This window comes from Sphaeramia orbicularis, chromosome 11 (genome assembly GCF_902148855.1).
Source record: "Sphaeramia orbicularis chromosome 11, fSphaOr1.1, whole genome shotgun sequence".
Lineage (NCBI taxonomy): Eukaryota > Metazoa > Chordata > Actinopteri > Kurtiformes > Apogonidae > Sphaeramia > Sphaeramia orbicularis.
Window position 1 is genome coordinate 52,477,577 of NC_043967.1, and position 17,070 is coordinate 52,494,646.

At 36.4% G+C, this 17,070-nt stretch overlaps 4 protein-coding genes across 5 annotated transcripts in view; 1 reads left to right on the forward strand and 3 right to left on the reverse strand.

The window, feature by feature from the left end:
• Positions 1–17,070, forward strand: part of LOC115428086 (glutamic acid-rich protein-like) — a 657,495-nt gene that overhangs the window by 348,354 nt on the left and 292,071 nt on the right. The gene's annotated exons all lie outside the window — the stretch shown is intronic.
• LOC115428099 (zinc finger protein 771-like) overlaps positions 1–17,070 on the reverse strand; it is a 106,942-nt gene that overhangs the window by 57,518 nt on the left and 32,354 nt on the right. The window lies entirely within an intron of this gene.
• The window catches only part of LOC115428071 (zinc finger MYM-type protein 1), a 179,357-nt gene that overhangs the window by 36,624 nt on the left and 125,663 nt on the right, over positions 1–17,070 (reverse strand). Inside the window, exon 2 of one of the 2 annotated variants that reach the window (XM_030146891.1) lies at positions 9,590–9,608. The exons of the other annotated variant lie outside the window; for it this stretch is intronic. The gene's annotated coding sequence lies outside the window, so the exon portion shown is untranslated. Of the gene's footprint in view, positions 1–9,589; positions 9,609–17,070 lie in introns of those variants that run through there. 2 annotated transcript variants of the gene reach the window in all.
• The window catches only part of LOC115428066 (gastrula zinc finger protein XlCGF57.1-like), an 87,887-nt gene that overhangs the window by 24,227 nt on the left and 46,590 nt on the right, over positions 1–17,070 (reverse strand). The window contains exon 5 of the mRNA XM_030146877.1: positions 6,267–6,388. Within this exon, the coding sequence (XP_030002737.1) occupies positions 6,267–6,388 (122 nt within the window). The remainder of the gene's footprint in view (positions 1–6,266; positions 6,389–17,070) is intronic.

The following is a 17,070-nucleotide window of genomic DNA, read 5'->3' on the forward strand; positions in this document are numbered from 1 at the left end:
GATGGAGACATTTGTTTTATGCTCAGTTAATGATATATTTTGCTGAAAAAAGTCTAATTTTCTTCTATTTTATCTGTTTTGACAAAATAACCTTTGAATTTACTGAGTTTTATGGGGATCTAAATGAGCAATAAATTAAATAGGGAAATACACAAGATTTTCACTAATAAATGTAAAATTCAGAAGATAATATTAAGAAACTGTAATAAGTCCACTAGAAAAAGTCAAATGTAGATAAAATAATAATAATAATAATAATGATAATAATAATAATAATAATAATAATAATAATAATAATAATAATAATAATAATAATTTGGCAGTCACCACAAAAATAGTTGTTGGTATATACAGTAAAGCTGAAAGAACTGAAACCTAAATATGCTGTTTTATTTTAATAAAGACCTTTGGCTAAATTAGAGACAAATGTGTTCAAACCTGCTCTGTGTAACAGGACTCTTGGATTCCAAACACAGTCCAGTATTTGTTTTTGTCTCTGGTTTTCTTCTTTAGTTCGACAAAGTTCCTCCTCGTACTCTGCTATGGTTCTTTCAAACAGCCCAAATATCTCTTCAGCAGCTGCAGTTAGTCTCTGCTCCACCAGTGACCTCAGAATCTGCACTTTTTGGCACATTTTTCACCTTTTCTTCACACAAACTTCGTCAGAAACAATTTATGTCCATCACACACTGACAGGTCTGTTAGCAGCTAGCGAGTTAAGCTAACTTTAGCATCACTGAGCTAATAACAGATAAATCGGGAGTAAAATAAACATCCGGATGCAGAAGTTCTGCTGGTTCGGTTGGACCAAAACAAACAGTATACAAGAGAAAACGGAGGACTTTGATGAGAAGTAAAATATGTAAAGTTCGAGACGCTTTAGCGCTTTTGGGGTCAGAGTGCATTTGTGACGTCATGACAGCTCCTACAAAATAAAAGACTACAGATGATTAGGAGGAACAAGAAAACATAATTCTTTAAAATTTAGCAGTATTGAGTTGATATTTTCTGTTGATTCCAATGTCAGAGTAACATTAATGTAGTTGAGGATATTTGATATTGATACTTATTGAAATAATTTTTCATGTTTCTTTAATGGTTAGTACATGATAATTCCTGTTGAAAATAGTAAAGTGTCAAAAGCTCACTGAAAATGAAAGAGTCCACTTTAAAGCACTTCATAATGTTAGACAGACTTAAATAGGGGAAGGTGTTCTAACATATTTGTTAAGCACTGGATTTGCGCAAACTAAACCATAAATCCACAAAAACAAACTACTGGTATTATTGGCAGAAGCTGGTGCTGGTAGTAGATAAATGACAGACAGTAAAACAAGAGCTCAAAAGTTAAACATTTCAACCATAAACTGTTTTACTATTAGTTTGATGTTGCTGACAAAGAAATGATTTTGCTACTTGTTGAAAAATATCTGGTTTTAACTCAATCAGATGCACTAATTCCAAATCTAAAATCCAAACTTATCCAGCATATCACAATGTTACAGAAAAGTCAATATATATCCATGAGCAGTGTGCCACATCAGCATATTAGTTCTAAAAATTTGAAATAATCAGCATTCAGATGGTTGTAATAGCTGCCACAAGTATTTGGTTCAGTCCTAAGAGATACAAAGCTGAAATCAGAACTTTCCATTGTATCCAGATTGGAGAACACATTTGTGATCTGTATTCTCCTAAAAGTTCAGACTCTACAATTAACAGACTGAGATTCATTGAAACATGTGGAGCAACATGTTCTGTTCTGATCTGCTCTCTATTGTGTTTGATACAAGCAGATGAACTGATAGTTTTTAGAATGTCTCTAAAATCCATTTCCTGTGATTCTGACAAAGTACTGATTTCACAGATTTTTACAGATTCATAACATTGAGTCTGACATTCATGCAAATTTGCAAGTTATGTATTTATTACTTTGACTTACATCTCAATTTCAACCTTTATATGTTTATTATAGAGTCAAAGATTGTCAGACATGCATCATGTGATTTCTCGGTAAGTTCTTGAGGGACATGGTGGAAACTATCAGCAAACATTCTTATTGTGTTGGCTTTAACCTCTTTCACCTCTAGTTCTCAGCTGATGTGTTAATTTGGATCCTGTTAGTCTGACTCATCAACTGCTGATCTCAGTAAAAAAAAAAAAAAAAAAACACCAAAACATTATTTTTTTTTTTTTGCAATTACAAAGAGAACAGATAAAGGATATGTTTAAATTCTTTTAATACAACTATGGCACCATATTGAAAATAATTAAAACAATGAACATAGAAAATAAGAAAAAAAAAAAACAATCAGTTTAAATTATGCAAATTTTATGATAGATAGATAGATAGATAGATAGATAGATAGATAGATAGATAGATAGATAGATAGATAGATAGATAGATAGATAGATAGATAGATAGATAGATAGATAGATAGATAGATAGATAGATAGATAGATAGATAGATAGATAGATAGATAGATAGATAGATAGATTTTATGTCGAACATAAGTAGGCAAATGAAATTACCAATTTAAACAGGACACTCTAATATGTGGAAATAAATCAACCAAACAAAGAAAAACAAATGTCACACAAATGCATAACTATTTCATTGTGACTCTTTAACAATACTTTATGTCCAAAAAGTAGTAGGAAGAAGCTGAACTTATATTGTCCTACTCCAATTTCACATGATTTGGCTTATCAGCTGATGTATACAGTCAATATAAAGAATAGGCCAGTCGTTAAATTCCAAAAAAAGTGAACAAATGATTACATACCATCAATAACTATTATTGTCGTACACACGTTCATTGTTACTATACGTGGAAAATAAGTTGTATATACATCTTCTTAAATTTTTTGATGTTTTCAAACAGTTTATTTCGTTCCATTCTATTCCACAAAACCATTCCACATCATGAAATGCACATCCTTTTAAGATTTGTTCCAACAAAATGTCCTTTCATATTTAGTTTCTCTCTATAGTCATAACCACCCTCTCTGTGAATAATTACTCTATTACTTGGAAGTAATTTATTTCTTGCTTTGTATAATATTTATGCTGTTTCAATTTCCACCAAATCCTTTGAATGTGTGTGAGAGCAAGAATAGTTCATTGACATGTTCCAGATATCCTGTATTGTTTATTATCCAATTTGCTCTCTTTTGAGGTGTGCATAATGGTTGTAGGTTGGTTTTCGAAGTATTACCCCATACTTCTACACAGTAATTCAAATACGGGAACACAAGTGAATAATAAAGGGTCAATAAAGCTTTGTCACCCAGTCAGTACCTGGCTCTCTGTGTCACTCCAGTACTCTGTGTTGCAGTCACATATTGTATGTGAGGTTTCCAGGAGATCTTATGGTCTAACATCATACCAAGGAATTTGATTTCATACACTCTCTACATAGTAACTTTATCACAAAATTTACCTGTGCGTTTATTATTCGATTTCCAAACAGCATACATTTTGTTTTGAGCAAATTTAATGATAATTTATTTAAATCAAACCACGTTTTTAATTTATTCATCTTTGCTGTGACTACCTTGACAAGCCTCTGCAAATTTTCCCCAGAACAAAAATGTTCATATCATTGGGAAACAAAAACAAATTTTAATATTTTTGACACCTGGCATGTATCATTTATATACAAACTAGCGCATTGACCCGTGAGGATCCACGGGTTCTCAGTGTGGTAGTTTTAATGCTGTTGTGTATTCATGTATGCTGTACTACATTTGCCCAGCAGTCACTGCCATAGCATTCTGGGTATAGCAACATGACTGTAAGGCTACTGTATTCCAAAATTATTATCTCTCAAAATATTGGTCCTATCAACTTGCTGTCTTCGCTAGTGTGTTCCTTGACCAGAAATACAGAAGTATACCAAACTGCAGCAGTCAGCTATTTCCGGATTTTGCATGAGTTCCCAGACACACACACACACATGCATGCATGCCTACACAGAGGCCACTTGGCTTTTATAATGTAGATTAAACAGTTTGGGACCCAACACTGACCTCTGTGGGGCACCAAAGGGAATGTTCAATTCAGCTGATTTACACTCACCAATCTGTACAAACCGTTTCCTGTTACTCAAATAGTTCATCCAGTTCAGAGCAGTCCCTCTTATGTCATACTTTTTCTGTTTTTCCAATATATGATGATCAGTGGTGTCGAAGGTTTTTTTTTTTTTCAAATCTAAAAATACTTCAATTATATGTTTTTTGTTTTCTATAGCAGTTGTGATTTCTTCTATTAATTCTATTAATGTCAAAGAAGTAGATCTATTAGGTCAAGGCCACACTGACTTTCAGTTAGCAAGTTGAATTTATGGGTGAAATTATCCAGCCTATCAACAAAAAGCTTCTCTAGTATTTGTGAGAACTGGGAAAGTAGTGACACTGGTCTGTAGTTAGTGAAGTAATGAGAATTTCCAGTTTTCTATAATGGGATGACTTTTGCAATTTTCATTTTAAATGGGAAAAAACACCAGTTTTAAGTGACAGGTTGCAAATGTAAGTGAATGGTTTTACTATAGTGTCAGTGATGTCTGATTAAAGCCATATCAAAGCCATGACAGTCTGTGGATGTCCTGTTGTTACACTTTCTGACAATGTCAATAATTTCCTTTTCATCAATTGTATTCAAAAACATTGACTGAGGATTCCTGTCAGAAAAAGCTTCAACTTTCCATCCACTCACTTCTGATGGTGGACTGTCTATTGTTTTTGCCAGGTTTGGTCCAACACTAACAAAAAATTAGCTGCACCTATTCGCCACATCACTGAGGTTGTTTAGGGTCTCATCATTATGTGTGAACAACTGTGGATAGTTTATATTCAATGATCCCTTCCCAGTAATACTGTTTAACACCTTCCAAATGCCCCTTATACTGTCTATATTATCATTTAAAATATTATTACGGTAATCTTTCTTGCACACCCTTAAAATATCGCTTAATTTTTTTCTTATATATCTGATTTCAGCCTCTATATTTCTGTTTTTTATGAATTTTCTACAAAAGGTTTTCTTTTTCTTGCAAGCATTTTGTAGTCATCCACAGCTTGTCACAACATATTAGACTCTTGATACATTGCTTTAGTGGGCACTGTTTGTCATATAATGATTCACATAATACTAGGAAAGCTATATATACTGTGTCAGGATCATTTTCTTGATGCAGTTTTTCCTAATTTAGTATTAGTAATTCATTCCTAAGTTTATGCATAGTTTCTTCAGTTCTTACTCTTCAGTATTGGATTGTTTCATCGTTTTTTATAATTTACTACCTTCCACTCATTTGTCATAAAAATTGGCAAATGTCCACTAATATCATTCATTAGTAAGCCACTTTTTATAGTATTGTCTATATGATTAGTGAATGTTCTAAGAGTTGCACAGTGAGATGTTATTCTGCTACGTTTGGTAATTAGTGGAAATAAGCTCATGCTAAACATTGAGTCAATAAAGTCATCAGTCGCTTTGTGCTTGTTGGGATTTAGTAAATCTACATTAAAATCCCCACTGTCAAATAAAAGCTTTGATTTGGTTATAGCCAACATACTTTCCATGATAAAATGTTCCTGTATCATTATTCTTCACGTTCTTTAGTTTCTGAAGGTCTGATTCCTGTGCATGCGACATTCTGTCTATTCTCTTGTATGGATCTTCATATGTATCAGAACATGCTGTTTTTGTTTGAAGCTTTTCTGACAAACTCCACAGCTAAAAGGTCTCTCTCCTGTGTGGAGCCTCATGTGACATTCCAAACCCGTCTTCTGAGTAAATCTTTTACTGCATTCTGAACAGCCAAATGGTTTCTCTCCAGTGTGGAGCCTCATGTGACATTTCAAACTTGTCTTCTGAGTAAATCTTTTGCCGCATTCTGAACAGCTAAATGGTTTCTCACCAGTGTGGAGCCTCATGTGAGTAGTTAAAGTTGAATTACTGGTAAATCTTTTCCCACACACTGAACAATCGAACGGTCTTTCTCCTGTGTGGACTCTCATATGTTTCCTGACCTTACTCCGTTCTCCAAAACATTTATGACACACTGAACAACAAAATGGCTTCTCTCCCGTGTGGACTCTCATGTGCATTTCTAAATGTGATTTCCAGCAGTATGTTTTTGGGCACACAGAGCAGCGGTACAGTTTCTTTTCAGATGCCACAGTACTTTGAGTTACATTATTCACCGTCATGTCTCTGGGTGAGTTGGTTTCCTGGGTTGTGTTTTCCTTCTGAGAAAATGTTGCTTCACATTCAGAAGAACCAACCAGTTTCTGTCCTGTGTGAGTGTCCATGTGTTCCTCCAGTAAACTCTTACTGTCAAAGGTTCTTCTCTTTACACTCTCCATGTGGACCAGGATAATGTCTGGCTCTGATCCTCCACCGTTGTTTCCATCAGTTTCTGTTTCCATCTGTTCAGTTGAGCTGTTTGTTGGAAGCTTTGACTCAGGTTTGTGGTTCAGGGTCTGGTCTTCATCGCTGTCCTCGGTTTCCTCAGAGTCTTCATTCTGCTCAACAGTTTTTCTTTGTAAATGTCTATGTGGATGGAAGCTGCTGGATGGTTCTGATCCTCCACAATCCACTTTATTTGCTTCCACTTTCTTCTGTTCAGTTTGTGTTTGATTAAGCAGTGAGGACTTAACTTTCTTCTCATAATGTTCACTCTTCACAGGGACAGGAGTGGATGGGAACTTGGTGATATTAGCTTCCTGACTGGTCCACAGTTCCTCCTGTTCCTCTTTAATGTGTGGGGGTTCTAGTTCTGGTTCCTCCTTCTCCACAATGGGATTCCACTCTTGCTGCTCAGGAGGAACCTCTTCTTTAACCACCAACCGCTGCTGGACGTCTGTAGGACACAAGGAAATACAGTTAGACTTTTCAGTTAGAGTTGATTTTGGTGATAATACTGTCAGTTCTTTGGAAAGAGTTTAAACTGTTCTAACATTAAGAATCCCTCCTTGGAGATAATAAATTTATAATAGAAAAAATTTCTAAATTTCTTGGCCTTGAAGTAAATTGTCAGCCTAAAAAAAACTAAACCTTTTGTAATGAACACGTATCAATGAGAAAAGAGCAATGATAAAGATAATACATACAGTGGTAATGGAATCTGCTGACCTCAACTAAGGACATCGTCAGAGAGTGTAAGCACTAGGGGTGCAACTGTACAGGTATCCAACAGTTCGGTCCGTACCTCAGTTCTTGGGCCAAAGTTTTGGTTCGATTTCGGTTTGTGTTTTTTGAGCGTAAAGACAACAATTTTTTTCTCCCAAAATTATATTTTTATTTTGCTTGTCAGCAAACTGAATTTCACAGTAGGAACAAATTATATCACTGTACTGAATTAAATAACACTTTCTGTACTGAATAAAATAACCCTTTCATATTCCTTGACTACTTGTACACAGTCGTATAATACAGGCATGTGCACACAGGGTAGAATTAAACGAAATGTGGGCGGGTAGCGGGCAAGGAAGTGAAAAAATAAAAGATTCATGGTTGAAAATAATTGTCAGGACATTTAATGATGATGATCATCTAATTTCACCGTGGTTGATGCACAACCGGTTTGTTTTATTTTGAAGTGAGCTTCACCTCCGTTTACATCCGCCCACAGACGGCATTAAGGAGCACATATTAGAGATGCATTAATGGTGTCCATCTTAGCCATAAATAAAGCCCTTAAAAGGGAGTTACTGTGTAGACCAGGGGTCACCAATCCTGGTCCTCGAGGGCTACTATCCTGCACGTTTTAGATGTATCCCTCTTCCAACCCACCTGATTCAAATGATAGGCCTATCATCAGGCTCTGCAGAAGCCTGATAATGACCGTCAGGTGTGCTGGGAGAGGGATACATCTAAAACATGCAGGATAGTAGCCCTCGAGGACCAGGATTGGTGACCCCTGGTGTAGACAATGTGCTTAATTACGGGTCGAGTTGCAGGTCTAATGTACACGGATACGGGCAGGTGTGAGTTTGCAGGCAGACTGTCTCTGTCTGCTGTCTTACTGCGAAGGGCAGACTGAATGATACACGGTTTTCCCAAGTACCGCTGCATCCCTAGTAAGCACTAGTTTGAGGATCTCCTAAACCCTGCTTTCACATCTTCTGTGGTGGAAGCAGAGTCCTGGGACTCAGGAGTGAGCTTTTCCATCACCCGGGCTGAGGTCTCCGAGGTAGTTTGACAACTCCTTGGTGGCCGAGCCCCAGGGGTGGATGAAATCCATCCCGAGTTCCTTAAAGCTCTGAATGTTGTGGGGCTGTCATGGTTGACACACCTCTTCAACATCACATGGAGGAGAAAGACAGTACCTCTGGATTGGCAGATTGAGGGGGGGGGGGGGGGGTGTTCCCCTTTCCAAGAAGTGGAACCAGAGGGTGTGTTCCAACTATAAGGGATCACACTCCTCAGCCTCCCTGGGATGGCCTATGCCAGAGTACTGGAAAGCAGAGCCTGACCAATAGTTGAACCCAGGATTCAGAAGGAAAAATGTGGTTTTCAATCCAGTTGTGAAACAACAGACCAGCTCAGAGGGGGTCAGATTTGGGGGCCTCAGGGTCAGATCTCTGCTTTTTGTAGATGATATGGTCTTTTTTAGCTTCATCAAGCCGTGACCTCCAGCTTACACTGGAATGGTTTGAAGCTGAGTGTGAAGCAGCAGGATGAAGATCAGCACCTCCATGTCCGAGGCCATGGTCCTTAGTTGGAAAAGGATGGAGTGCTCTCTCCAGGTTACACAAAAGTTGCTGCCCCAAGTAGATGACTTTAAGTATGTCGGGGTCATGTTCACGAATGAGGAGTGGAATGATGAAAAGGATGGAATGAGAGATCAACAAACGGATCGGGCCAGCGTTGGCAGTAATGAAGACGCTGCATCGGTCTGTTTCGTTAAAGAAGGAGCTGAGCCAAAGGAACAGCTCTCAATTCACTGGTCGATTCGTGTTCCTTTCCTCACCTATGGTCACGAGCTGTGGGTAGTGACCAAGACGACAAAATGGTGGATACAGGCAGTGGAAATGAGTTGTCGCCACAGGGTGGCTGAGTTCTCCCTTAGAGATTGGGTGAGGAGTTCTCTATCATGTCTGATATGAGTAGACGAACAGATGGGTTGTAGAGTATCTCTAAAATCCATTTCCTGTGATTCTGACAAAATTCTGATTTCAGGTTTTTGATTAAGCCTGATTTAGTCAAGACAGGAAGCTTTTCCATCAGTACCAGATGAGAAGCTGTTTTGTTTTCCTCTGTTAAATTCCACATTTTCTGATACATTGAGCCTGATCTTCAGTTATGTAAATTTAAAACTTAAATGTACAAATAAACCTCAATCTGCCACTATACTCTCCTCAGTTTGTGTTTGATTAAGCTGTGAGGACTTAACTTTCTCCTCATCATCGTCACTCTTCAAAAGGACAGAAGTAGATGGGAACTTGGTGATATCAACTTCCTGACTGGTCCATAGTTCTTCCTGTTCCTCTTTAATGTGTGGGGTCTCTGGTTCTGGTTCCTCTTGCTCCACAAGGGGATTCCACTCCTGCTGCTCAGAAGGAACCTCTTCTTTAACCACTGACAGCTGCTGGACGTCTGTAGGATACGAGGAAATACAGTTAGACTTTTCAGTTACAGATAGATTTTGGTGATAACACTGTCGGCTCTACTGTAAGAGTTTGAAGTGGTGAAGTAAATTATCAACTTATAAAAACTTAAATCTTTAGTAATGAACAAGTATCAGTGAGATAAGAGTATTGCTGAAAATAATAAGTGTATTGATTAAAAGAAATCATAATGACACACGGTCCTAAACCCTCAGGAAAACCAAGATTTAGACTTGTACGTAGGAAGACGTACTACTTTTGCAAACAGAACAATCAGTTTTTCATTTATTTAATACGTTACAGTGTAAATTTAAAATTAGTAGGTAAAACTAAACATCCAAAAGCATCTGCTAATGTACAATGTTTAATACCTGTTGACCCACTAATCCGATGAGTACATGTAAAAAAAATAAAAAATGTGTAAAATGCAGTTTGTCATTTTTCATGGTCATCAGATATGACCCATTTGGATGTTCAGAGGCTCTGTAGTGAACGTGGAAACACTGTCATCATCTACAACTTTGAAGCACCAGTAAATACCATGAAATCTGATAAATGACAGTGGATGGATACACTTCATTGTTGCTCTGTTAATGGCATATTTTACAGAAAGGAAGTCAGTTTTCTCTGCTTTCTTAAAATAACCTTTAATAACTCTAACCCTTACAGAAATAAAAAAAAAAATAAATAAAAAAAAAAAAAAAGCCAAATGCAGGGGATAGTTTTAATAAATAGTAAGAAATCATCTAGAAAAGGTCAAATCTATTGGAAAAAACAATTTAGCAGTCACCACAATGATAGTTGTAAGTATGTAAAGCCTGCATAACTAAAGTGAATATATGCTGTTTTATTTTTATTAGGACCTTTGGATAAAGTACAGACGAATGTGTCCAAACCTGTTTTGTGTATCAGGACTCTCGGATTCCAAACAGTGTCCCGTATGTGTCTTTGTCTCTGGTTTTCTTCTTTAGTTCGATAAAGTTCCTCCTCGTACTCTGCTATGGTTCTTTCAAACAGCCCAAATATCTCTTCAGCAGCTGCAGTTAGTCTCTGCTCCACCAACTTTCTCAGGATCTGCACTTTTGGGGACATTTTTCACTTTTTCTTCCCACAAATTCCGTCAGAAACAGTTCGTCTTCATCACACCCTGTCAGTTATGTTAACAGCTAGCGAGCTAAGCTAACTTTAGCATCACTGAGCTAATAACAGATACATCAGGAGTAAAACAGACAGAGAATGTGAACAAAACAAAGTCCAGTCAGTCGGTTTTATCCACATACAGAGGTTCTGCTCATTCGAATGAACTTAAACAAACACAATTCAAGAGAAAATGGAGGACTTTTATTAGAAACCATGTAAAGTTAGAGACACTTTAGCGCTTCCGGGGTCAGAGTGTTTTCGTGACGTCACGATGGCTCCTACAAAATAATAAAGCATAGACGATACCTTCTATTGCGACTGAATACTTTGTATGTTTGAGATGAAAAGTCTATATTTGGAACGTAAACTGTGCTGTTCTACATAAAGTGTAAAAAATAAAAAATAAAAAATAAATAAAGCACAGATGATACCTAGGAACCAGAAAACCATTCATTTTTCAAAATATAGCAGTATGAGTTGACAGTTTCTTTTAATTCCATTGTCAGAGTAACATTAATGTATGAGACCACCACCCAGTGTGAAGTTTATGCCACAGCTGCTCTAGATTATGGAAACTGATAATTACCAAAATATTTTTTTTTTGTTTCTAAAATGGTTAATATATGATAATTCTTACTGAAAATGGTAAAATGTCAAAAGCTCACTGAAAATGAAACAGCCCGCTTGAAAGCACTGCTTGTTGCATGCTGGATAACTCAAATAGGTAAAGGTGGTGTGAGACATTTGTTAAGCAATACATTTGTACAAACTAAACCAGAAATCTACAAAAAAAAAAAAAAACCTCTGTATTGTTGGCAGAAGATGGTGCTGGTGGTATAAAAATAACAGACAGTGAAATAAGAGCTCAAAAGTTAAAAGAATTGCAAGCATCATTTTTTTTTTTTTTTTTTTTTTTTTTTTTTTTTTTTTTTTTTTACAGGAGGAGTGAAAAATATATTTTACCTGAATCAGATGTATTCATTCCAAATCTGAAATTCAGACTTCTCAAGCACACCAAGATGTTACAGAGAGGTCAATATATGTTCATTAATGTCACATCAGTGTATTAGTTCTAAAAATTCAAAATGATCAACATCAAGATAGTTTCAATACCTGACAGAAATATTTGGTTCAGTCCACACCGATACAAAGCTGAAATCTGGACTTTCCATTGCATCCAGATTGGAGAACACGTTTGTGATCTGTATTCTCCTCAAAGTTCAGACTCTTGAATTAACAGACTGAGACTCATTGGTACATGTGGTGAAACATGTTCTGTTCTGCTGTCTATGATGTCTGATGCAAGCAGAGGAACAGATGAACTGTGGAATATCTCTCTAATCCATTTCCTCCACTCACATCTGGACTTTCTCCTTCAGTTTGGGTGAAGTAAGTGATGGAAAATGATTTCAACCAGATTTTCTAGAGGTAAAACATTTAAAACAATTTCAATGCTGAAAAAAAATCAAGAATAAGTAAAATTAAGTAAAAGCAAAGTCTGAATTTTGTACATGAACATAAACATAATGAACTGTGCACTTTTAATACCTCCCAGCCAAATATAGTGTAAGGTTCTCTTGAGAGTTAGTAACCTATAACTTATATTAAATTGTCTTGGTGTAAATTTGATGCAGATATCTCAATGCATTCTTCAGATAATGTGATAACATCATTGAAAGGACATATCGCCATTTGACCTTGAAAAAGTAGGTCAAAGTCACCTATTTTAAATAGGCTCCATGGCAAGATGCATCCACAATATAAATGTGGTGCAGATATGTTGATGCATTCTTCAGATAATGCAATTATGTTGTTGAATGGACTGACAGATGAAAAAACAATTACGAAGTTGGCCGAAGGGTAAAAATGCAAACCAAATTGGCTCTAATGATGAAATACAAATTAATATATATTTTAATATGAAATTATATTAAGACATTAGTCATCGTTTTATAGCCCCGCCCCCTATTACTATTGAAACACCTGAATTCAATGTGTCCCAGTACCTTTGTCTGAATGGTGTAACTCAAGACCCTGATGTGACTCGAACAAATTCTCATTTCAAGTTTTTGATTGAGCCTGATTTAGTTGAGATTGGAACTTTTTCTTTCTGTAGAAGACAAAAACTTGTTTTGTCCTGTGTTCGGTTCCACATTTACTGATTCATTACATTGAGTCTCCTGTTCAGTTATGTAGATTTAGAAGTTATATATTTACTTTGACTTACACATTATTTTCAACAATTGTTTATTATAGAATTAAAGATGAATTTCAACATGAATAATGGGATTTCTAGGTAAGTTTGTGAGGGACATTGTAAAAACTATCAACAAATGTTTTTGTGTTGGCTTGAACCTCTAATTCTCACCGGATGTGATCGTTTGGATCCTGTTAGTCTGACTCTTCAACTGCTGATCTCACTAAAATATATAATTCTTGTCTTCTAATTACAAAGAGAAGAGATGAAGGCTGTACTTATATTCATTTAATTAAAAAAAAAAATTCACCATTTAGAAAATCATTAGGAAAAAAGAACACAGAAAAAAAAGAACGCAGCTGAAATTATTTATGCAGATTTTCTTCTATAACATTCCTGTATCATTATTCTTCATGTTCTTCAGTCTGTGTTGGTCTGATTCCTGTGAAAGTGACATTCTGTCTCTTGTCTTGTGTGGATCTTCATGTGACTGAAGTTGACATTTACGTGTGAAATGTTTCTGACAAACTACACAGCTGAAAGGTCTCTCTCCTGTGTGGAGCCTCATGTGTCACTCCTTTTGAGCAAATCTTGTACTGCATTCTGAACAACTAAATGGTTTCTCACCAGTGTGGAGCCTCATGTGACGCTCCAAATCTATCTTCAGAGTAAATCTTTTGCCGCATTCTGAACAGCTAAATGGTTTCTCACCATTACAGACCTTCATGTGAGTAGTTAAGAGTGAATAATAGGTAAATCTTTTCTCACAAACTGAACAATTGAATTGTCTTTCTCCTATGTGGAATCTCATGTGTCTCTTCATGTTATTCATGTGTCCAAAACATTTGTGACACAGTGAACATTTGAATTCATATTCTCTTCTGTGTGATGTCATGTGGATTTCTAACTTTGACTTGCAACAGAAAGTTTTCGAGCACACAGAGCAGTGGTATGGTTTCTTTTTACATTCCACATCACTTTGAGTCATTATTCATCATGTCTCGGGATAAAAAATAAACTAGGAAAGCACTTGGAGAGCGCAGACCCCCGCCACCGCCGCCATTCACCACCAAAATTGAATCCTTTGTTCCTTGTGCCAGTATTAACATTTCCTGAAATTTTCATCCAAATCCATCCATAACTTATCTTGCACACGGACAGACAGACAGACAAACCAACGCTGGCAAAAACATAACCTCCTTGGCAGAGGTAATAAATTTTTCTTTACTTCCAATGCCAAGGAAAAAACAGAGGATGTATTTTATTAATTTAATTTTTAAAAAAAAGTGGCACCAAAGAGAAAATAATGAAGAAAAATTAATATACAAAAACACAAACACAACTAGTTGAAATTACTCATACAGATTACACTCTAAAATGTTCCTCTGTCATTGTTCTTCATGTTCTTTTGTCTCTATAGGTCTGATTCTGTCAATCTCAAATTCTGTCCATTCACGTGAGTGGATCTTCATATGCTTCTGAACATGATATTTACGTTTGAAGCGCTTCTGACAAACTACACAGCTGAAAGGTCCCTCTCCTGTGTGGATCATCATGTGACGCTCCAAACCCGTCTTCTGACTAAATCGCTTACCACATTCTGAACAACTAAATGGTTTCTCACCAGTGTGGAGCCTCATGTGACGCTCCAAAACTATCTTCCAAGTAAATCTTTTACCACATTCTGAACAGTTAAATGGTTTCTCACTGGTGTGGATGATCATGTGACCAGTTAAAGCTGAATTACTGGTAAATCTTTTTCCACAAAGTGGACAATCAAATAGTTTTTCTTCTGTGTGGGCTCTTGTGTGTCTCTTGAGGTTACTCCTGTCCCTAAAACATTTGTGACACAGTGAACCATTGAATCGCTTTTCTTCCGGGTGGGATATCATGTGGATTTTTAAATGTGACTTCCGGCAGAATGTTTTTGCGCACACAGAGCAGTGGTATAGTTTCTTTTCACATCCCCCATCACTTAGACTCAAGTCAGTATTCTTCATCATGTCTCTGGGTGAGTTGGTTTCCTGTGTTGTGTTTTTCTTCTGAGAAAATGTTGCTTCACATTCAGAAGAACCAACCAGTTTCTGTCCTGTGTGAGTGTCCATGTGTTCCTCCAGTAAACTCTTACTGTCAAAGGTTCTTCTCTCTATGCTCTCCATGTGGACCAGGCTAATGTCTGGCTCTGATCCTCCACTGTCGTCTCCATCAGTTTCTGTTTCCCTCTGTTCAGTTGAGCTGTATGTTGAAAGCTTTGACTCAGGTTTGTGGTTCAGGATCTGGTCTTCATCACTGTCCTCAGTTTCCTCAGAGTCTTCATTCTGCTCATCGGTTTTTGTTTGTAAATGTCTATGTGGATGGAAGCTGCAGGATGGTTCTGATCCTCCACAGTCCACTTTATTTGCTTCCACTTTGTTCTCCTCAGTTGGTGTTTGATTAAAATACGAGGAGTTAACTTTCTCCTCATCATCATCTTCACTCTTCACAGGGAGAGGAGTGGATGGGAACTTGGTGATATTAACTTCCTGACTGGTCCACAGTTCCTCCTGTTCCTCTTTAATTAGTGTGGGTTGTGGTTGTGGTTCCTTCTGGTCCAAAATGGGATTCCACTCCTGCTGCTCAGGAGGAACCTCTTTTTTAACCACCAACAGCTGCTGGATGTCTGTAGGATACAAGGAAATACAATTTTCAGTTACAGTTAGATTTTAGTGATAATACTGTCAGTTCTATTGTAAGAGTTTAAACAGCTCTGACAACAAGAATCTCCCCTTTGAGATAATAAATATTTTTTGACCTTGAAGTAAATTATCAGCGTGTAAAAACCTAACTCTTTAGTCATGAACAGAAATCAGTGATAAAAGAGTAGTGATAAAGATAAATGTATTGATTTGATAAGTCATAATGATCCACACTCCAAAAACCTCTGAAAACTGTGATTAAGACCTGCATGTAGGGAGAGGTAATAGCTTTTGTAAACAGAGCAATACGATTTTCATTTATTAAAATGTATGTTACATGTAACATTTCATAATATTTGGATGTATATAATATAGTAAATAATAATATAATATAATATAAATAATATGGTATATAATAATATAATATTTGTAAGTATGTGTTCTTGGTGTAATCTTGGACCACAAAATCTGCTGGAAGCCACATATAAGCCATGTAAGAACTAAAAGCTGGCAAAATGCACTGCAACTCTAGGTAAAATAAGTCACATACTGGATCCTAAATCATTGCACATTCTATATTCTTCATTATTTTTACCGTATCTATCCTATTGTGCGGAGGTCTAGAGAAACATCTGTAAAAGCACTCTACAGCCCATATGCACACTGTAGAAAAGAGCAATAAGGACAATAAACAAAGCAGGATACAGAGAACTCACAAACCCACTATTTATAAAATCACACAGATTGAAATTCGTGGATTTGGTTAAATTTAAAACGGAGCAGAAATAATGTGCAAAGCAAGAAATAATCTACTGCCAAAAAATATCCGGGCAATGTGCACCTAAAGAGAAGGAGGCTACAATCTTAGTGGAGAGCTAAATTTTAAAAAACATAAAGTAAGAACAACAATGAAAAGTATGTGCATAACAAGCTGTGGAGTGACTTTGTGGAACAATCTAGAACAGGAGATAAAGTAAAGTACAAACACAAATATATTTAAAAAGAGGTATAAAGAACTGTTTCTAAATAGGTATATGGAAGATGAGGGATAAAAAATAGTATTGTCTCAAATACCAGTCGTGGTTCTTGGAATTAAGAGAGACTAATTTGAATTTCAGAGATTTTCATATGCGTGAGTAGATTAGTGAGGTGGATAAGTGAGGACAAATGTGAAGTCTAGATGAACTGGGAATGTGGGTGTGAAATTATGGAATGGACTTTATGATGCATTTAAGTTATTCACTTCTTTGGTGAAGTTTTTTTTTTTTAAGTGCCTTAAGCTTAAAATTATTCAGAAATATTGAACTGAGATGGCAGATTTGTTTTTTTTGTTTGTTATTTTTTTTTTTTTTTTATTATGGTGTGAATGCTCGATGCTGTACACCTTTTTAAGTTGATGTTAGCAGTGTATTAGGTGAAAAGGATAGGCAAAAAAATTT